Raw genomic sequence first — 20,250 nt, forward strand, 5'->3', positions numbered from 1 at the left:
CTGCGGGGACAGGGACAACCCGCTCCCCCGGGGATGGGCACTGGCTGCCCACCTGCAGCCAGGATCCCCTGGGATGAGCCCGGGATGGCAGTGCCATGAGCTGCCCTCTCCTTCCCACCTCCTTTCCCAGACCTGGGACTGTGTCCACCTCGGGCTGCCTGCTGCCTGCCTCCATGCCCTCGGCCAGCCTGGCAAGAGCCAGCCCCGGCACGGAGCGTCATCCTGCCGCGGGAGCCTCGTCCCGCCGAGGCTAGGGTTTGGATGGGTGCTCATGGTGCGGGCATGGCCGCCCTCCGCTGCCGCCCACATCTCCTCTGGCCCCTCCGCTCCATTTCCCTGGGGGTGTTGATCGGCTCGCAGCTCCCTGGGTGTCTCGGCTGCGGCAGCGTGCGGCTCGGGCACCGCCAGTCACTGCAGGCGGCCGCGTCTGAGTAAAGGTGTTCTCTGTGGGACGAGCGCCCGCTGCTGTGCCTGGCAGGGGTGGGAGTGACGTCACCCCGGGGGTGGGTTGGGGGTGCAGGCAGGTGCCGAGGCTGCCGGCACAGTGTCTCGGCTGCGGGTACCACTGGCCAAGGCTGGACCAGGGATCTCACCAGCGAGGTGACGTCACGCCAGGGGAGGAGTGGGGAATGGTACCAGCGTAGCCCAGCATCGCCCAGCCTGTCCCCACTCCCTCCGGGGGGGGCTGCCGAGCCCTGCGGCTGGACCCGGGCACCCACCAGCATCCTCGCCCACATGCAGACTTTGGGTGCCTGTGTTTGATTTCTCTCTGCAAACCACCACACACAGCTGAGCCCCCCTTCATGCCTCGCCCAACAGCTCGCTGCGGTCGGGCTGGCCCAAACGCACGGAGGGAGGATGCTACCTCCACCCTCGTGTCGCTCGCCAATGGCAGCTCGTTGCACAGGGTGATGTCATGGCTGAGCATGACATCACTGCATTGTCCTCCCATGTCACCGCTGCATCATCTTCTCACCCAGATTTACCCTCAGCATGGTGTTCTTCCACCCTTAACCACCATGCTTTAGCAATTCCCTGCTTTTTAATCTTTATAAGCAGCGTTTTCTTCCCATTGTTCAACAAAATATTTAATGGAAAACACAGGGAGTCAGCTCCAAGGGCGAGCAGCAAGCCTGCAGAAGGGTGAAATTATAAAAGACACCACGTTTTTATTTCATTCCCCACCTCCCCAGAGAGGAGCAGTGGCAAGGGGAGGCTCAGCTCACCTTCCCGGGGGGGTGCTACACGAAGATGAGAGCTGGCGGGGGGCAGACACAAGCCTCCTGCAGACCCTCCTGCACCCATGAGCCCTGGCACCCCGCCACGGAGGCAGCCACCCAAAACGTCCTGGAAGGGAAAGCCAGTGAGAGCTAGGGTGCGCCGTGGATAATTAAATATAATTTTAAAAAATTATATATAGTTATATATATAATCATATATATATAATAGCATATATTGGCAGTTGGACTAGATGATCATTGTAGGTCCCCTCCAACTGAAATATTCTATTGTATATAAATATATTTATTTTTATATTATATATTACCGATTTATAGTACATATTATTGCTTTATCTTATAATATTATGGTATATTATAATATTATCCTATAATATTGTGGCATATTATAATACTATCTTACAATATTGTGGCATATTATAATACTATATTATAATATTTGGCAGATTATAATATAATATTAGTTTGAGATATAAATATTATATTTATAATTAAGAATATCAAAGGAAAATGCCTTAGGGGCACAGAGAGATGCTCCTCCATGGGGGGGGGGGGACATCCCTTCGGAGGCGCAACGTGCCCTAAGGGCACGTTGCGCCTCCGAAGGGATGTCCCCCCCCCAAAATACCGCCTACCTGGCTCCTTGCAGCCCGTGTCCAGTGCAATGGGGCCGGCGGTGGGACGCGTCCCCCCGACACTCGACGCACACCCGCTTGTCCCGGTGCAGCCGACGGCTCCAGGCCTGCCCGCGGCAGGGGGGCCCTACTTGCATCAGACGGAAATAGCCGCAGTAACTGGGGAGGGGGGAGCTGGAGAGGGGGAGAAATAGGGGGAAAAGGGGGGAAAATGGGGGTTGGAGGGTAGGGCAGAGGTTGTGCTATTCTCTCGATGGGTGGGGGGGTGTAAAGGGGACATGGTTGGGGAGGTGAGAGGGGTAATGGCCCTGAGGGGGTGCAAAGGGGCCATGGTTTTGGGGGGTGGGGGGGTGCACAGAGGCCATGGCTCCAGGTGGGGTACAAAGGGGCCACGGCTGCAGAAGGGCCCAGCTTTGGGAGGGAGGGTGCAAAGGGGCCATGGTTCCAGGACGGGGTGCAGAGGGACCATGGCTTTGTACGGGGGTGCGGAGGGGCCGTGGCTCTGGCAGGGGGGGGTGCAGAGGGGCCCCAGCCCCACACCTACCCGGATGGCTCCTCCGGCAGCAGCAGCCCAGCTCTTCGCCAGGGATCCCTGAAGTCCCGGCTGAAAGAGTCCGGTAGTATCTTGGCCACCTCTGGCAGAAAAGCAGCCGGGGGGGACACGCGGACGGTTAAAGACACCCCGGGATGGGCAGCAGGGATGGCAACACCAGGGGACGGTCACACACGAGGGAGGTGGGCATCCCGTGGGACCCACGTTACCTTTGGCCGTCCCGCAGGTCGGGTGCTCCCCCAGGCAGCCGCGGCGCTGCTTGAGGTCGGGACAGGGCTCCCCTCCATGCCGGGGCGGGACGGTGACCTGGCGGCTGCGGGCCTTGCTGCCGACCCCGCACGGGGAGCTGCACCCGCTCCAGGGCCCCCAGGGCCCCACCGCGCACCCCACTGCTGCCGGCAGGCCAGGGGAGCGGGCGGGACGGAGGAGGGAAAAGAGAGCTTCAATGGCGTGAAAGATGGAAGGAGGAGAGCAGGGGAGATGCAGCACAGGGGAGAGGGAGAGGGAAGGCAGGAGAAGGGGCAGGGTGACCCCGGCCCCTCTCCCCCGACCCCCCAGGCAGAGGCTGCCCCGCCAGCCGCCGGTGCGATGGCATTGTGCACCGCTTCCGCAGGCCTTTATCCCCGCGCCGCTGCCGCGGCTCTGCATCGCGCTGAGCTGGGACCCCGCTGATATCCCGGAGATTAGGGAGGGCTGACTGCTGCCATTGTCCAGGGGGCCGCAGCCGGCGCCCGCCTGGGTTTGGGTGGCTATGCACCCCCCAGCCCACACTCCCTGTTTGTCACCCCCGGCCCCAGTTCCCGTGTCCCCGTGCAATGCAGCGCCCGCAGCAGCGGCAGGGGCTCATCCCACCCAGGTCCCACACTGACGGCTCCGAGGCTTGCAATGCCAGCGCTACTGCCAGCCTGTTATTCTCAGCTGCAGAGCAGAGGCCACCCACCCCTGCGGGCTCTCTGACTGCACAGGGAGCAGCCAGGCGTTCAGCATGGAAAAAAGCAGAAAATTGGGATATTGCTCCAAATCCAGCCCAGCTGGCATCCCCAGACACATCCTGCCACCAAAAGCAGCAGCCCAGGCTGGCATCCCCAGCCCCGGGGCTTCCCCCCAGCACGGGGTCCAGCCGGTGCCATCCCATCCCAACGCTCACCAGCGCGGCGGCACGCGGTGTGGTAGTCCTCGCAGCAGTCGCCCGTCCTCTCGCAGTATGAGTCGCAGTAGCAGCGAGCCCGGCGGGCACCTGGGGCCCAGCAGGCGTTGTTCCTGCCCGGGCAGCACTGGTGCCAGCAGCCGCCTGTGGCACTTGCCAGGTAGGCGGCAGCCAGCAGCCAGCCCCCACAGAGCAGCAAGCTCCACATGGCGCCAGGTCCCCACAAACCACCGAGTGACAGCTTCCCCCCCCCCGAGGGACGGCTTCCACCCGCGCCTGTGAACGCTGGGTGAGCAGTGAGGGTTGGAGCCCCGGCCGCACCGCCCCTGCGCTGGGCGGGGGGACAAAGCCCGTTCCCTTCTGCTCCACCGACCCACGCTGTCCCGGCTCTATCGCTCTGCGGCCGGGGCGAGGAATTAATAAAATTAACCGGGATGGGTTAATAAAATGCTGTGCATGGGAAAATGCAACCCTGGAGCTGCCCGGGAGCAGCTGTGATGGGGCATTGCTGGGTTGAAGCCGATGCTCCCCCGGGAGCGCCGGCTTGGCCTCGGAGGGCAGCGGGACTGGGGCGCAATGGGGGACCCCATCCCCAATCCCCACCTGCACCGCAGGTGCCACTCGCCACCCGCTCAGCACTGCTCGGACGCCAACGCAGCTGCTAAAGCCAGACTGATTTTATTCAAATTGCGAATGTAAAACAGAATAATAAAAAACAAACAAACAAAAAACCAACCCAACCCTCACTGGCTTCAGAGCAGAAAGCCGCAGGTAAACCACGCCTGGGCTTTCCTTCTCCTCCTTCGCCCTCCCGTGTTAAGGCTGCGTTTGTCACTGGTGACAGGAGGGAGGAGGGATGGGGCGAGCCCCGGCTCCCGTGACCCCCTGGCTCCTTTGCGGGAAGTTTGGCACAAATCCGGCGGGGCCGAGCCTGGTGCAGGGCAGGGCAGAGCTCTGGCCCCACGACCACGGGTGTTAGTGGGTCAGCGTGAAGCTCCGAAAGCTACAGGATTACCTACAGGGTTGCAGCGAGGTAAGGGCAGATGGGGGGAATGTGGCAGAAGAAGGGGTTTGCACCCCCCGGCCGAGGGGCCAAGTCTGCGGCGCAGGGCTGCGCCTCCCCGCCTCGGCTTGCGCACGTGTCTCAACTGTAAACGGCAAGTGATGGGGGCACCCGGCTCGCCCCAATCCTGGCCCCGCGGCGAGAACTAAAGGCCTAGCTGTATGAACAATTTTGGGCAGCGCCTGCTCAGAAGCCTGGGGCTGAGCGGGACCCGGGGGCCGGGATGCTGCACCCCGGGGGGGTCTCGGTGCTGGCAGGGAGGAGGGAGGAGGGAGCCTGGGGCCGTGCCGGCGGGTCACTGACCTCCCATCCCGGGGGGTGCAGGGCTGGTGGGCCCCCTCGGAGCCACTGGGAGACCCGGTGCATCCCTCCCAGCCAGTGCTGTCAGCCCCAAGAGCCTCCGCCAGCTGCGATGCCTGGCGCACAGCTTGGCCATTGCACCCACATGGCTCTGGGGGGCTCTCAGCACCCCCAAAAAGTGCTGGCCCCTGGGCAGCTGGCAGCTCCTGGCTGCCGGAGGCCCCAGGGGCGCAGGGCCACCATCCCGGGAGACACCTCACCCTGGATAACCTTGCAGGACCAGGGGAAAGTGTCACCAGGGGATCGGGGCGGGCATAACTGGGATGCTGGGGGTGTGGATGCTGGGATACTGCTCCCTCCCTGCTCCTTTCAGCACACAACTGATAATTTAACCTGCTCCAGAGCCTGTTCCTAAACATAAAGGTGGCCGGGTTTGGGGGGAGGGCGTGCGCGTGGGGCAGAGTTGGCCCCGGGCAGTGCCCGCGGGCAGCTGCGGGCTTGGTCACGGCTCTCCAGCTGCAGCCCCGCGGGGCCAGGGAGACGGGGGCTGCCCCGGCCCGGCCCCCTCAGTCCGTTTTCCACACCTTGTTGAGGAACTTGACCACTTCGTCGTAGATGACGAAGACGATGGCCACGTCGAGGCAGACGCGGCCCAGGCGAGGCACCGTGCCCTTGTAAAACCTGCCGGGGATAGAGGGAGTCGTGGGGCCGGGTTGCACTCGCAGCCCCTTCCCCATCCATCCTCCCTGCCCCTGGCCACCCCCCATGCCCCCGACAGGGGCTGACCCCGCTGCCGCCCCTTGCCCACCCCCGCCGCAGAGCTTACGCCAGGGGCCCTTCGTATTTCATGATCTGGTAGGCGCAGTCCCAGGTGCTCTTGTACTTGTGCGCTTCCAGCCCCTGTGGGATGGGAAAAGCAGGGTCAGAGGCCGGAGCCAGCGGTGCACCCGGGGGAGATTTCGGGGGGGAGGCAGAGAGCTGGGGGTGCGCCAGGAGGAACCGATCCCCCTTCGCTGCTGCGGGCCACCAGACCTGGCAGGGACATCCCCACCTCCGTGCAAACACTTCCCAGCACCGCCCCGGCTCGGCTGCGAGGGAGCAGCGTCCCCAAGCATCTCCCAAACCTCGCCTGGCATCGGGCGCCTGCCCCAGGGGCTGCATGAAATGGCTCCCAAACAGCGGGTCCCCCCAGCCCGCTGCAGGCAGGGTGGTCCTGCACTGTACCCCGGTGCCGTACCTGCATCCTGGTCTTCACCACGTCCAAGGGGGTGTTGCCAAAGACGCTCGCAGCTCCGGCGAGGGCTCCAAACACCCCCGTGACGAAGGGGTTGATGACCTTGTTGGGATCGTCCCCTGAGAAAGAGGAGAGGTTGAGGGCAGAGTGGTGATGTGGGGATGAAGCACAGAATCCCTGAGGGAGCCCGCAAGGAAGGTCCCAGGTCTGGCTGCTCGTGGTCAGGATTTGTGCCGTGCTAAGCTGGGGACCAGGGTGTTTGGAGGGGGCCATCCGGCAGCACCAGCCCCGCAGAGCCCACACATAACTGAGGGGCTCAGGGTGAGAATGAAGGTGATGCTCCAGCACCAGGACCCTGAGCCACGAGCTGCGGCCCCCCTGCCCTGGCTATCATCTTCCTCCATGACGAGAGGCTGAGCCATGAGAAGCGGAGGGTGTGCTGATGGAAAGCCCAAGCCCAGCTCCCAAGGATGGGCTGGGGGAGCCAGTGGCGCAGCTGGGGTGGCCTGGGGGGACAGGGGCACCGTACCTTTGTACCAGTTCTTGAGGGAGGTCATGACAAAGAAGCGGATGGCCTGGTTTGATCCTTGCTTGAGAACAGTTGCGGTTAAGCCCTGGTAGGTCCCCTTCAGCCCTGCAGCAAAAGAGGGTGTTGGAGGGGAGCACCGGCCTCACCCAGGCAGAAAAAAAGCTCCCCAGGCCACCGGTCCCAGCCTGTACCCATCCCCCACCTCCCGCCCCGTCCCCGCAGCGTGGGAGTACCCAGGGGGTCAGGGTGCCACTTCCCCGGGACTCACCCTGTTCCCGAACGATCTCCCGGACGCCATGGAAGAAGCCACGATATTTGGGTTTGGGGGAGCACTGGTCATGGATAAACTTCACCTGCGGGGAGACGATGTGCTTGTCCTGGCTGAGGCGAGGGGAGATGCCATGGCCCCAGATGGTGCCGGCCACCTCTCGCCTCGCTCCAGGGATGGTCCCGAGATCTGAGCCGACCCACGTGGCCAGGCAACACTGGGTGAGACCATGGGGGAAGCCTGCGCCCACGGCCAGCAGCGCGTTTTGCAGAGGAAAACCTGGGAAACTGCCTCTGGAAGCGACCACATGGGTTTTACAGCACTAAAATGGGTGACGGGATGGCTCTTGGGTGGGGGGGCTCTTCCCCAGAGCAGGGAAAGGGCCATGGCCGCCGGACCTGACCTCTCCATAGGGGTTTCCAGCATCAGCTCCTCCCCTACAAAACCAGCCTGAGCAAACCCACACGGCCCTCAGGTCCCCGAAAGCCAGCGTCCCTGGCTCTCACTCCCTCCCTCCCCAGCCCAGGGAGGGGTGTCGGGGCAGGGGAACACTGGCGGCTGCCTCCCACCCACCTTTATGGTCTCCATGGGGCAGACCACCACCACCGCCTCGGCCACGCCGGCGCCCAGCCCGCAGATGAGGCCCCGCGTGCTGTCCAGTCGCCCCTGCTCGTCTCTCATCTGGTTGCTGAGGAACTCGAACATCCCGAACCTGCGAAGGAGCCACCGTGCCAACCCCCAGGCACCCAGCCAGGGGGCTGCACCCGCTTGCTCTGGGTCTGTCTTCGGGAGCAGCCGCGCACCCTCTGAGAGGACCCTCCCCGTCTGGGAAAGCACCCGGCTTCGGCAAAGTGCCGCTGGGTACACCGAGGGCAAACCCACTCCCTTGTTTGCTGCTGCCCGGGGGTCCCCCCTAAGTCCCCCCATTCCATGGCAGACACCTACCTGACAGCGGCCTTGGGGATGGAGCCGTACACCAGCGAGCTGAGCCCCCGGTACAGCCCCCGGATGCCATGGTCGCGGACAGTCTGCTTCACGCAGTCCCCTGCGGCAGAGCACAGTGGCACCGCCGTCACCCGCCATGTCGAGGGGCCACTCTGCCACCCCCACCAAACCCTGCTCACCACCCCCCCCAGCTCCAAACAGGCTCCCCGGGAGCCTCTGAACCCGGCCGGCGGGTTGGGACAGGGCACTGGGCGCGCGCTCACCGATGCCTTTGTAGCGGGGAGGGTTTGCCTTCTCGTCCAGCTGCAGCTGCGTCTTCACATACTCGGTGGGGAATGTGATGCAGATCTCGATCCCTCCGGCCAGGCCACCTGGGCAGGAGAGGAGGGGACGCTGGGGCCGGGAGCAGCGCCGTGCCCGTGCGCCGTGCCGGGATCATGCCCGTCCAGCGCCGCGTGGCTGCTGCCGGCTCCATCACGGCTGAGCCTGAGATCTCTGGCAGCCAGGTCTGGGCTGGGATGCGGTGTCCCTGTCCTCACCAAACCCCTGGGGACTTGGCGTGGCAGCAGGGCCCTGCGCCAACCTGGCACCCTGCACAGGCATCACCGCCTGGCCATGGCAAGAGCTGGCGAGGGGATGAGCCAAAGGGCTGGGAATACCAGGCAAAACACCGCAGCCATGGCTGCCGTTTCAGCATTTCCCCCTCAAAGGCACCTCTCCCCCTACGGAGCCCCGCACCCCACAAGTGAGCTGCCAACACGGGGATTTATAAAACCAACGGAGGCCAACAGCGCTGCACGAGGCCCAGCACCACTTGCCCAGCACCGGCAGGAGCCCATTTGCAGACCCGGCTGTGCCAGTGCGGAAGCACAATTATCATCAAGCCTGTCCAGCCGCCCCGGGCTCACGCAGCGGCAGCTGCTGGGCGCTGATTACACCGGCTGAAGCCTTCCCCGCCGCGGCCTGGGGACGAACCAGCACCCCGGCAGGATGTGACACCGGCTCTCGGTGGTTGGGCTCCCCTTGGCTCCTGCAGCCGGCCCTGCCACGAGCTGCCTTGGGGCAGCAGAGCCGACCCCGGCTGGGCTGGAGGTCCCTGGGAGCTGGGCTCACCCCCGGCTGGCCGGCTAACAACCGTGCAGCTCGTTTCCTTACATCAAAGCGCAGCCGGGTCCTACCCACCAGCGGGAGCTCTTTGTGCCGGTGCAGGGAGGAAGCGCAGGGCCGAGCCGGGCTCCCCCAGGCCTCGCAGGGGCAAACCCCGCTGCAGCCCAGGCCAGGGCACGAACTGGCACCGGGGCAAAGCCCCCGACCGGCAGGCTCCCTGGGACCGGGCGTTGCACCGTGCAATGCTGGGGAGCCCCAGGACGCTGCCGCCGGGGCTGGGCACCAGCCCACCAGAGCAGCCCCCGAGGGTCTCCTGGCTCCTTGCCCAGGGAGGGCGACTCGGGCACCAGCCCGCAGGACACAGCATGGCGCACGGTCAGGTCGGCTGCCAGCTCCCATTCTCCCACACCACCTCCGCCAGCCCCTCCATGTCCTCAGCGTGACTCAGCAGCTCTGCGGCTCCCGCCACAGCCTCCCCCGGCACGCAGCCTCTCCGGCAGAGCCCCGCCGCAGCCCAGGGGGGCACGCGCTGCCGTCGTGGGAAGGGCCAGCGCAGGGGCTGGGTGCAGTGGTGGGTTATCCCGCTCTGCAGCCAAGCGCAGGCCCGATGCCACGCGGCAGAACACAGCTCTGCTTATCGGCACTCTCCAAAGTACCCTGAGAGGGGATGCTGATAGGGGACACCCCGGCAGCTCCCCGTGACAGCAGCAGGCGACCCCAGCTCCTGGGACCAGGGGAGTTTCTCATATAGTCTTATTTCTTCCGTATGGCCTCCAAATTTACAAGAGAGACCCTTAATGTCTCTGGTGTGGCCTCCAGCTCCCTCCCGCAGAGTGCCACCGGCAAAGCCGCTCACCCAGCGCAGGGACATCCCGGCGGGCAGGCTGGCATCCCCTGGGGCACTGCTGCCTTCTCTCAGCCGTGTCCTTCTGGAGGGAAAGGAAAGCAGCCTCACTGCACTCCCTCCAGCAGCTGGGCAGCACCCAACACCCACCTTAAAACAGCTTTATCCTGGTTTTTTTCCTCCAGGCACAAGAAGCAGCGGGCTGCGCTCATCCTCCCCGGGGTAGCCAAGAAGCTGCGCCAGGGCTCAGCATGGCCCAGGACGATGGAAAAGCCCAGCCCCGTACTCCAAGAGTATCCCCCTCCTCCTGCAGGCACGGCAGGGCTGGGGACACCATGGCACTGAGTGCCGGTCCCCCATCCTCAGGGCAGGACCCGCCAGCCCAGCCTGGCAACATCCCGGCCTCACGGGGTGCTGGGGACGGGGCGCGAGGCCAGCCCGGCTCTGCCGCAAGACACAAAGGCTCCTTGTTCCCCCCTGCGTTCCTAGGAGGGGCCAGAGCTGCTCAGCCCGGGCCAGGCGGGCACCTCCTGGGAGGTGGTGATGGGTGACCACCACTGGCCTTTATGCCTCTGTGGCACCCCGTGCTTCAGCAGCGTGGGAGGAAGCTGCTGGCAGCCACAGCAAGGCCGGCTCATGCCACCGTAGCCAGCTCTCACCCAGGGCACCAGAGGAGGACAGCCACCATCCCTAGGGTCCCCAGAGCTCTCCTGCTGCCCCTCAACCCTCTCCCGTCCTTGGCATGTCCGTCAGAGGTGGCAGACACTGCTGGTCCCATGGCACAGGGCTCGCCAAGCACTGTAATTTCTGCTGCAAAGCCAAACAGCTCCTGCGGGAGCAGCTGACGGGTCCCTGGTGAGCAGTGTGATGAGGAGCAGCATCCTTCAGCTGGGTGTAATGGTCCCCGAAAAGCCCAGCACCAGCTGGCACCTCTTTGTGCTGCCACACACCGCCGTGCCACCAGCCCCGCTGCCACCGCAGCAACACGAACACCCCAGGTGCTGCCAAGGCTCCCTCCGACCTCCTTGTGCTGCAATCCTGGAGCGCTGGACATTTTAAGAGCCATAAATGTTCCCACTCAGTTCCCCAGCACCAGCTGCTGCCCCAGCACCCCTGGGAGGGAAAAACCCGGGACAAGCACCAGTCCAGGGGCAGCCGCACCAAATGGCACGGGGAGGGATGCCGCACCTCCCGCAACCTGCCCATGGCCTCGGCAGCCTCCAGGATTAAGGATGTTTGTCCATGTGGGGGAGGCAGGGAGGCTCTGCCTGGCATCCTGCGGGCAAAGCCACATCCACAGGCATCCTGGAGCCTGTGAAGTGCCCCGGCAATGCGACAGCGTGCCCCACCTGGGAACCGTGCCCCTCCTGGGAACCGGCAGCCTCTGGGGCACTGGGGCCGCCCCAGCCGAGGAAGGAGGAACAGGGTAGGGTGTCTGCGCTGGCTCCCCGCGGCAAACTAGGGAGCTGGATGCAAAAGATGTCCCCATCCCAGAGCCACCGCGAGAGCAGCTGCCTCCCTGGCACACAGCAGCACACACATCACCCCAGCTGCGGCAGGGGACAGCCCAGGGCTTGTGCAGAGTGGCAGGGGCATGGCTGGACACCAGTGCCCCGATCACCTCTGTCACCACTCACTGGGGACAGATGAGGGGAGGGGAGCCGGCCCGAAGGCTGCCCTGCCACTGCACAGCTCCGAGACTCCTCGGGCGGCTGCACGCACAGGAATCACAGGGCAGGGGAACAGGTCTGTTCATGGAAACGCACCCAGAGGAGGATCTTCTCCCTCGCCCTCCTCGGGGACGTGTGCTGCCTGCGCTGCCAGGTCCCCTCCCTGCCCTCCAGTGTTGCTCTGGCCCCAAATCCCACGGGAAGGGGCACCCAGCAGGGACTCCAGACACACTCCATATCTTGGGGCAATTTTTTCCTCTTTTCCTCTGCCTGCAGAGAGACAGGGCGGCACAAACCGTCCACCTGCAGCCCCCTCCCTCCCTGGAAGCGAGACCCATCAGAGATCCCACTCTGCTGCCAAGCGTCCTCTCCCCATGCCGTTTCATTCCAGCGGAAATCTTATTCTATGCAAATAAATCACCCCATTGCCCGCGAGCAGCAGCTCCTTCCAACCCCCCCTCCCTCGGCCAGGGCTTTGCAACCTGTTTACCCGGACTTTAACCGGCAGCTTCAGCTTTTGCAACACCGCGGAGTCAGCAGAAACAGCCGGCAGCGAGCGCTCAGGAGGTGAAAGACCAAGCGGGGCAGCCCAGACGCCAAGCCAAGGCTCTCGGCTATTAGCTGGATGCAGCGGAGCCAGAGGAGAGAGGACGTCCTTCAGGGAAGGTCGCTCTGCCTGGCCCCGGAGAAGGTGCCGCCGGTGGGGGGATCCCGCTCCCGGCACCGGGAATGGCTCCTCGCCTGCAGCTCCGGCTGCCAGCAATCCCAACCCCGTAGGCCCAGCGAGGAAGGGAGAGAAGGGAAAAATACCTGTTTGTCAGGCACTTGGCATGGTTTTCCCAGAAAAAATTTAGCTCTCCTTTGTGGAGGGGGCCAGCAGAGTTATTTGAGGACACGGCCGCAGCCCTTGGGCACAGCTGGGGAGAGCTGGCAGGAAGGAGAAGAGGGTTTTGGGGGACAGTGGGAGGGTGCTGCCCCTGCAACGCTCACGCAGCACGTGATGGCATTGCCGCATGCAGGTTCAGCTAATGACTTCAAACTCCATTAGCGAGCAGCTTCTGGGACACCACCAGCCACCCCTCGGCCAGCCCATCCCAGGGACCCCAACTCCGGCGCCCAGGACAGGGTGGGTGCCGAGGGCAGGAGGATGCAGCTGCGATGGGGAAGACGGGCAGAGCTGCGGGGGCAGACACAAACCAAGGCTGCGCAGCCAGGGCTGGCACTGCCACCCCCTGCAAACCCCTAGCCGGAGGCAAGTGCCCCAGCAAACACTCATTGCCCTGTTTGGGAGCCACAGAGGGGCAGGAGGTGGCACCAGCCCTCTGCCACTTCTGCAAGTGACTGCGCCTGCAAAAGCATCCTGCTCCTGCGGACGGAGCAGCAGGTCTCTGTGCAGCTCTGATGAGAAGTGAGCACCTGGAGAGCAATTTCAGCCTCTCCATTTTAAGGGTGATTTCACATGCAGATACACAAGCACCTGATTTCCATACAAAAAGCTCCTTTTAACTTCAGATTTGGCAAGATCCTTTCAGGCCAGAGGAAATTATTCCTAAGGCCCTGGAAGCAAAGTAGCAGAGCTCTCACAAGACCCATGCCTGAAGCTTGCCCCTCCTGCCAGCTGCGCGGCTCAGGGCGGTGGGAAGGCACAAACAGGCTTCCAGCTCCTCTCCAGAGCACCAGCAAAAGCTGACCCCCGCGCTCCCCCCCATTCGGAGGGCACCCAGCCCACTTGCAGAAGGTGCAGGTGTACGGGGTGAGCTGAGCAGCCGAGACTCGGACCACACGCTGCGGGCACAGCAGGCAATCCTGCCTGCCTCCTGGATGCCCTGCTTACGGTCCCTACCCTCACGAAGGGACTCGGTGCCCTTCCCCGTTAGCCAAGGTAGCCTTCAGAGCTGGGGGAGAAAAACCAAATAAATAAAAATAATCAAAGATCAGCAGGGTGCTACATTCAGGAGGGGACAGAAATATCCACCTCCAGCTCATCACCGTTCCCTGCAGCCCAGGTGCTGCCCCGTCGGCAGCACAGACCTCTCTGTCTGTGGATCGACCCCCTCTTGGCAGCCAACTGCTCTGCTCTTGAGCCACACCATTAACATAACCCAGCTAAAGGTGGTAGTGGAGAAATCCTACCATGCCTGCAGTGGTGAAACGGGTTTAACGGGCTCCACCCTCCCCGTGCGTCCCACCACGGGCCATCTTGTGAAACAGGCTCAGGGGCAGAGCCTGGCTGGAGGAGCCTCACTGGGGACGCCGCTCTCTGGGAGAGCCGACTTTCGGCAGGGCTGGCACCGCAGCCCTCGCCTGGGCACCTCCTCCTGCCGCGCACAGCCCTTCACCGCCCATCCGCAGCCCCGTCCTTGGGGAAAACCAAGACGGGGCCGCTCCATGGGGAAAGGTCTTACACAGCGCTGAGATTGGGGAGGGCTGCATGCATGGCACAGCTGCCTCCCCAAACCAGATTGCCAGAGGATTACCCGCGTTTTGGTTAGAAGGGAAAAAACATGTCCTGTGAGAGGCCAGCCCTTCTCTGAGAGCGTCCATCGGCTGCGCTGGGGCCAGGGGTGCTGGAAGGTCTCCTATCTGATGGGGGCAAGGCCAGCGGGGGACACGGGGGTTCAGCGTGTCCATCGGTAAATACACACGTGGCCACTTTCGTCACGGGAGCACGCTACAGCCAGGGTGGCAAAAGTCTGATCCCCTCACCAGGGATACACAGAACGACAAACATGAAACGCACCTCCCTGTACCCCGTGCCATCGGGTGGGTAAACAGCCCCGTGCAAACAGCACTGTAGATAATGCTGCAGATGGGATGGAGTAATTCGTCCCTAATCTTACTGGAACTGTCCTGTTTCAACAGGCCATCCTTTCACAACCCACTCATTCATCTCCTCTTTGCATTTACTTCTCAATCGGCTAATATTGCAGTAAATCATTATTATATTTTAAACTGCTTGGCTGTGAGTATGATGGCAAAAGCCATTCCCCTTTGCTCGCAGTCACAGCATCATCTGCCTTCGGTGCTGACTCCACCTTTGGGGACCGTCAGTCCCCCGTCGCGGCTCAACTCACCTTCTCCCCGCTGCCCTGCGCGCCCCGAGGCCCCGGCTCTGCCGCCGTGAGCTGGCTCCCAGCCAACCCCCCACCCCACTTCAGACACCTACTTTTTAGGTGTCCAAAAATCTTTCTAAAGCCAGGCAACAGGGAGCCGATGTCAGAGCCCAGGGCTGCTGGACGCCTGCCCCAGCACAGCCCCGTAGCTGGATGAAGGAGCCACTGCCGGGACTGCGGCTTCCCTGGGGACAGGGGAATGACTGCTGTACCAGGCACTGGAGCACAGGGAGAGAGAAGAGACGGCAAAAAAATCAACCCCTGCTGTCAGGAGGTGACCTGAGGCCTCAGGGCACAAGCACAGGGTCACCACCGCCCAGGCAGGAGCCGGGAGGCTGCATTGGCATGCACTGCACAAGGCCGTCAGAGATGAGAGACGCTGCAACATCCCTGAGCTGTCAGCTCGCAGTGCTCATTGCCTCCAGGAAGACGGATGGCTCCTTCCGACCATTTATGTCAACCCAGAGAAAATGGTCGCCTGCAGAATATCAAGCAGAGCATCAAGCATGTGAAAATCCCAGAAACTCACTTTTTAAAGCCTGGGGTTAACCCCAGCTGACACAGAATGCATTCAGATGGAAGAAGCTGGGCACCCCGATGTGGTTTCCCCAGTCCTGGGGCTGCCAGCCTCCTCCCACCAGAAGCCTTAGGGCTGCTCTAGGTTTCCGCAGCAGCTGCACTCCACGAGGGCTCACGGGCAGGCAAGGACGCGCTCGTGGCCAGTGTGCTCCTTTTGCCCCACTCCCAAACAGACGACAGCCAGAAGAGGCAACCCCAGGGGAAACCACAGCCAGGCGTGATGCACCAAGGGCCAGCAGACCTGGCAAGACTGGTTCCCTCCACCTTCACCAATCCTCCCCCACGGCCACGTTCAGCCCACCAGCCGGCTCCCCCAGCTCAGCATCAAGGGGGGAACATCCCCTATTCTGCTGTGAGCACCAGGCATCCACCTAAAAGCCAGGGAGAGTGCCGAACCACGGCCATTCCCAGCAGCACGACCTCCCTCCCACCCTCTCAGGAGGGCAATGGCCCTGGAAGCCCAGATGGCCTTGGGACTTTTGGGAAAGCAGTCCTGCTCTGCAAGAAGCAAGTCGCAGCTTTCACACCCAGGCCCCGACTCCTCTCCTCTGGAGGTACGGCATTTCCTAAAAAAGATCGTATCAAGAGATTAACAAAGAAGAGGAAACTGAAGCTCTAATTACTGCTTTGTTTCTCATGTGATCCTGAACTCCCTGCTAAACGCGCGCTTCATGCCCTACCCTGCAGGCCCTTCTCTTTCTCCCTGCAGAGTCCCTCTCTCTCCTGCCCACGCTCCTCCTGCGACCTTGGTGCATGTCACTGCTATTTCCCAGCGGTACTCAATGTCTGTAGCAAACATCAGAGCAACAGCCATGACCATTGCGAGCTCTTTCCAAATCAAGCACCATATAGGACAGCATCCAGGCGTCCTACCTCCCTTACCAGGCAGGATTAGGTGTAGGCAGGAATAACAACTGTGCCCCAGCCCCCGGGCGAGCAGAGGTACCATGCAAAGAGCAAAGCAGCTGGGAGCTTCTCTGTGGGAGGGAGCAGACCCCAGGCTTCAAAGCTGGCTAAAACCAGAGTAAGACTGTACTTAGCTCTGGGCAGGGCAAGCAAAGCCTTTCATCAAATGGCCGCTGCTAACCAAAGCAGGAGCAAAGTTCTCAGGAGGAGAGCAGGGGAGTGGGGATTTCCCTGCAAAATGGTGAGGGCCGTTTGCGCTGGGCTCTAAATAGTCCACCACAGGCTGGCTCGAGCTGACCTAACAGCCCTGCGGTGCCCGAAAACCCAGCAAGGAGCCCTCCGGGGAAACACAGGGGTGACCACCTCTGCCAGCTCTCCAGTCAGCGCTCCTGCCTCACCGCCTGCTGTCTTTATTTTGAGCTCCCCACTTTTATTTTGAGCTCCCCACTTGGCCATTGCAGCATGGCCCCACGCTGGGAGCTGCACAGTGAACCAGCAGCACCCACCCCTGCAGGAGGCTGGCGGGAGGGACAGGAGCCCGGTGGGCTAAAGGGTTGGTTTGGAAACCGCGGCACAGAAGCTGAAAGCTGGCTGTGGGGAGGCTGAAGACAGGGCTGGACTCCAGGGTCTGCCTGCTAACAGGTTGTTACTCAGCAGAAGAGACACGAGCTGGCCCTCAAACTAGTTCATGAGTTCACAAGAAAATTATGCCAGCTTTACAACAGGTAACTGAGCCAGCAGATGAGTTAGAAAGACACAGAGAATATCCATATCAGCATAAAGCCTGCATATTTACCAATCTTTTAACCAAGTTTAAGCTAAGCCACATTATGCCAAACCTTAGTGTTCTACAGCCATGTCACTTCTGACCCAGTGCCAGGTCCCCCAAACCCACTTTGTACAACCAGTTCAGAGCCTGGGGGGCTCTTCCCCTTGCAAAGGGGGTGTAGGGGTCGAACAGCGGCAGGGACCCACACCCACCCAGCTCTGCCCTCTCTGGAAGCCCAGGCTGTATGCAGCACCCCCAAGACCAAGTCCTGGCAGCGACACCCACCCAACCGGCTCAGGCGCACGCAGCACCGGCACAGCCTGTGTGGTCACAGCAAGGTGAAGCGCTGCCCTGGCACACAACAACCGCTTGGACAAACGAGAGCCCATTAGCAAATTAATTTTTAACTTTGCATTTGTCTGTTGTGACAACCGAAGGAGAAGAGCTCTTGGCAGCCAGAGCTTCACTTGCATCTCTTCAGAAGAGCCAGCCCCAGCCTGCTCAGGTCTCGGCAAAGCGAGGGAGCTGTGCCTCCCTGGCAGAGGATCTCAATGACACACAGGGTCTGGGAGCAGATATGCATCCAGGGCAGGATGACGACTGCTTATTTAACTCCACCAGTACAAGGCAGATGAAGCACAGCACAATAGGAATGGTCCATCTTGAACACCTCCAGCTCTCCAAAAGGTTGAGCTTTGGAGCATGCACCCCTGTTGTGCAGAGAGATGTCAGATGAGAAACCCTGAAAGCATCAGCAAACCCCTTAAAGTCAGCAGAGCGAGCCATAAATGGCACTGCGTGTCCCCAGCAAGGGGCTGGGGAGCTGAGCAGACCGGGATGCGGGGAGTTAACAGCAGCTTTCTCCCATTTATGTGGTTCTCTAATACAATTAGATGCCACAGAGGCTTGGCTGGACTTCTGCCCATTAACCAATTACTCTGATTTGCTGCGTGCGAGGAGGAGACTAGCATCTCACTAGGGTCCTTCTTCTACCTCTGCAGCCTCACATGGACCCAGAAGGGCTCCTCCATGTGGGGGCATGTGCAGCTTTGTGCTACGTTGCCCAACCTGACACCTGGCAGAGGCCGCAAGCACCACATCCCTTCCTTTACAACACACCAGCTTCCAAGCACACCCACGGCAACTTTCCTGGCAGGGGAAAGCAGGACACGTCTGCTGCAGCCTCTTCCAGAGTATGCCGATAAGCCATCTACAGCTGATGATCCACGATTACGGACCTACACAAGGGCTATGAAAGTCTCCTGGTACACTGGCCCAGGCAGTGACAACCTGATGCACCGCACACAGGCAGTGAGTTGGGAAAGACTGGGAAGGCTGGATGGGGAGCAAACTGCCTGTCTTTCCCATCCTAAGCTTGGATTAAATCCTGTTTAAAAGACCTCTAAATAAAATGGGATAAGAAGAGGCCTGAACTAACAATCCACTTTGAGGGGGTGGCAGCACAAGTCTTGAGGCCCCTGCGGAGCAGAGAGCTCTGGAGGAGCCTGGCCTCACCGAAGGTGTCATTTGAACGAGAAGGCACCCTCTCGTCTGGCTGCGGCTGTCTCCTCCTCGTGCCCCAGCCCTTTGGCCAGGCAGCCCTGGTGACGGCACAGACCCCTCCAGGCGACGTGACACTGGGAGGCCTCGTCACCTTTTGCATGCTCCAGCGCTTGCATCCATTTCCCGCAGTGTTGCTGTCTCTGGCAGTTCTCCGGAGCTGCGCAGCGGGAGGCCGAGTGCTGGCGGGCAGAACCGGAGCGGCAAGGGCTCGGCTCCCCGCGCCCAGCCGGAGGGCAGGTAGGCCCTGGCTCCTCCCGGGTCCCCGCTACAGGAGGCTGGAGCTCTGCCCTTGGAGGGGAGCAGAGTTGGACAGACGAACAAAGGCACAATCGTAGGAGAGGGAATTGGCTGGAAAACACAAAAGCTCTAAACATGCCAATCCTGTCAAGGCTGCAATGGCTCATTTCAAAGGGAAGATACTAATCTCCACTCTGGGAATTGTCCTGCGAGTGGCAGGAGAAACCAGAGAGCTAAGGAACGGCCACAAAGGAGTTTAACAAGCCTGCGACTGTCTTGGACTCCATTCAGCTCAAAGCTCAAACCAGCCACAAGCAGGAGGAAGCGTGTTAACTCTGCAGCTACTGCTGCACTTGGAGCCTATTTAGATCCCATGGAAATAGTCAGAACTGGATGGGAAAACACACCCTGATCCACAGGGATTGATGCTGAGACACAAAGGAGGGACCAAGAAGCCGTAAGAGGAGCTGTATCAAAGCAGTGTACAAGACACGGCTGGAGCAGGAACGATCTGAGCGCTGCCGCTTCAGCTTTCTCCCTTAACATCTTCACGGGGTGCATAAGGAGGTTCCCTGCTGCTGCCTCTTCCATCAGTTCAACTCCCTCCTGCTAACGTGAAAATCTGCCCTGCTAAACAACGCGACTGCCGCAAGCCCTGTGTTTACCCTGCGCTACCGTGGTGGGAACACCACCACCTTCCCAGCAAGGCCACAGGTTGCCGGAACAGCCTCGCAGCGACGCTGCGACCCCGCCAGGCGCAGCGGGTGCCCGGAGAGCTGACGCCCAAGCTCGGGATGCATCTGCTGGAGCTCTTTTGCCGCTGGCAAAGGGAAACCCCGGTTCGCCGCGGGCCATCTCCCTTGGGGCTGACGCCTGCCAGGATGCAGCGGGACAGGGACGTTTTACCGACCGGCTCTGGGGCTGCCGGGCTCGCACGGCGGGAGGACGCCCGAGCGGGATGGGCAGCGGGCGATGCCAGCAGGCTGGGTGGCAGTGGCAGGGCGGCAGGAACGGAGCACCTGCGGGAAGCGCGCTGCCTCCCCCGGGGCGGGTCACGGCAGCCTCCGCCCAGCACGGATGCCCACGCTGGCAGCGGCGGCCGGGCGACCCCACCCGGAGGGAGCTCCGCGGCCGGGGGCGGGAGGGGACGCGCTTACCTGCCAGGATGGCCTTGCCGGGGTGGGTGAGCTTGGCCTTGCCGGCGGGGGCGGCGGCGGCCAGGCGGCGGGGCGCGGCGGGGGCGGGCATGGCCGCGCTGCGCCGCGGCTCCTGCGCTGCCCGGCGGCGGCGGCCGGGGCCGTATTTCAGGGCCGCGCCCGCGGAGGGGCGGCCCCGGCGGCGTCACATCCTCACGCCGCGGGGCGGGGCGGAGCGGGGCGCGGCGGGGGGAGCATCCCGCCTCGGCCTGCCGAGATCGGTCTCCTACGGGGCCGGGGGGGGCAGAGCCGAGCAGCCGACGGGCGGCGCGGCTCGGTTTGAGCCCGGCTTGAGCTCCGCAAGTGCGAAAATGGCGATTTCTTACCCTGCTCCCAGAAACCTATGGAAAAAAC

At 62.2% G+C, this 20,250-nt stretch overlaps 2 protein-coding genes across 2 annotated transcripts; both read right to left on the minus strand.

The window, feature by feature from the left end:
- Positions 1-315: 315 nt before the first annotated feature.
- Positions 316-3,781, minus strand: LOC142090294 (somatomedin-B and thrombospondin type-1 domain-containing protein-like). Its single transcript, XM_075167948.1, has 6 exons — positions 3,574-3,781; positions 2,636-2,818; positions 2,418-2,508; positions 1,874-2,047; positions 1,227-1,347; positions 316-1,133 (listed from the first exon to the last, which is right to left on the minus strand). Exons 1-5 carry the CDS (start codon positions 3,779-3,781, stop codon positions 1,242-1,244), a joined length of 762 nt encoding a protein of 253 aa, XP_075024049.1. The 3' UTR covers positions 316-1,133; positions 1,227-1,241.
- A 454-nt stretch (positions 3,782-4,235) lies between these two features.
- SLC25A1 (solute carrier family 25 member 1) lies at positions 4,236-20,012 on the minus strand. The gene is made up of 9 exons (XM_075167951.1): positions 19,858-20,012; positions 8,176-8,283; positions 7,913-8,012; positions 7,541-7,679; positions 6,968-7,052; positions 6,700-6,804; positions 6,174-6,289; positions 5,763-5,836; positions 4,236-5,617 (listed from the first exon to the last, which is right to left on the minus strand). Exons 1-9 carry the CDS (start codon positions 19,946-19,948, stop codon positions 5,503-5,505), a joined length of 933 nt encoding a protein of 310 aa, XP_075024052.1. The 5' UTR covers positions 19,949-20,012; the 3' UTR covers positions 4,236-5,502.
- Between the last annotated feature and the right edge of the window lie 238 nt (positions 20,013-20,250).

This window comes from Calonectris borealis, chromosome 18 (genome assembly GCF_964195595.1).
Source record: "Calonectris borealis chromosome 18, bCalBor7.hap1.2, whole genome shotgun sequence".
In the NCBI taxonomy this organism is placed as follows: Eukaryota; Metazoa; Chordata; class Aves; order Procellariiformes; family Procellariidae; genus Calonectris; species Calonectris borealis.

Excerpts from the sequence above, each read along its gene's own strand:
- SLC25A1 (XM_075167951.1), bottom strand. The coding sequence starts at position 19,948 with ATGCCCGCCCCCGCCGCGCCCCGCCGCCTGGCCGCCGCCGCCCCCGCC. Across the intron at positions 7,680-7,912 it reads ATCCCCAAGGCCGCTGTCAG|GTTCGGGATGTTCGAGTTCC; the intron begins GTAGGTGTCTGC and ends GCTCCTTCGCAG. Across the intron at positions 6,290-6,699 it reads CCTCAAGAACTGGTACAAAG|GGGACGATCCCAACAAGGTC; the intron begins GTACGGTGCCCC and ends CCTCTTTCTCAG.
- LOC142090294 (XM_075167948.1), bottom strand. The coding sequence starts at position 3,781 with ATGTGGAGCTTGCTGCTCTGTGGGGGCTGGCTGCTGGCTGCCGCCTAC. Across the intron at positions 2,509-2,635 it reads GACCTGCGGGACGGCCAAAG|AGGTGGCCAAGATACTACCG; the intron begins GTAACGTGGGTC and ends CTTTTCTGCCAG. Across the intron at positions 1,348-1,873 it reads CACGGGCTGCAAGGAGCCAG|GACGTTTTGGGTGGCTGCCT; the intron begins GTAGGCGGTATT and ends TTTCCCTTCCAG.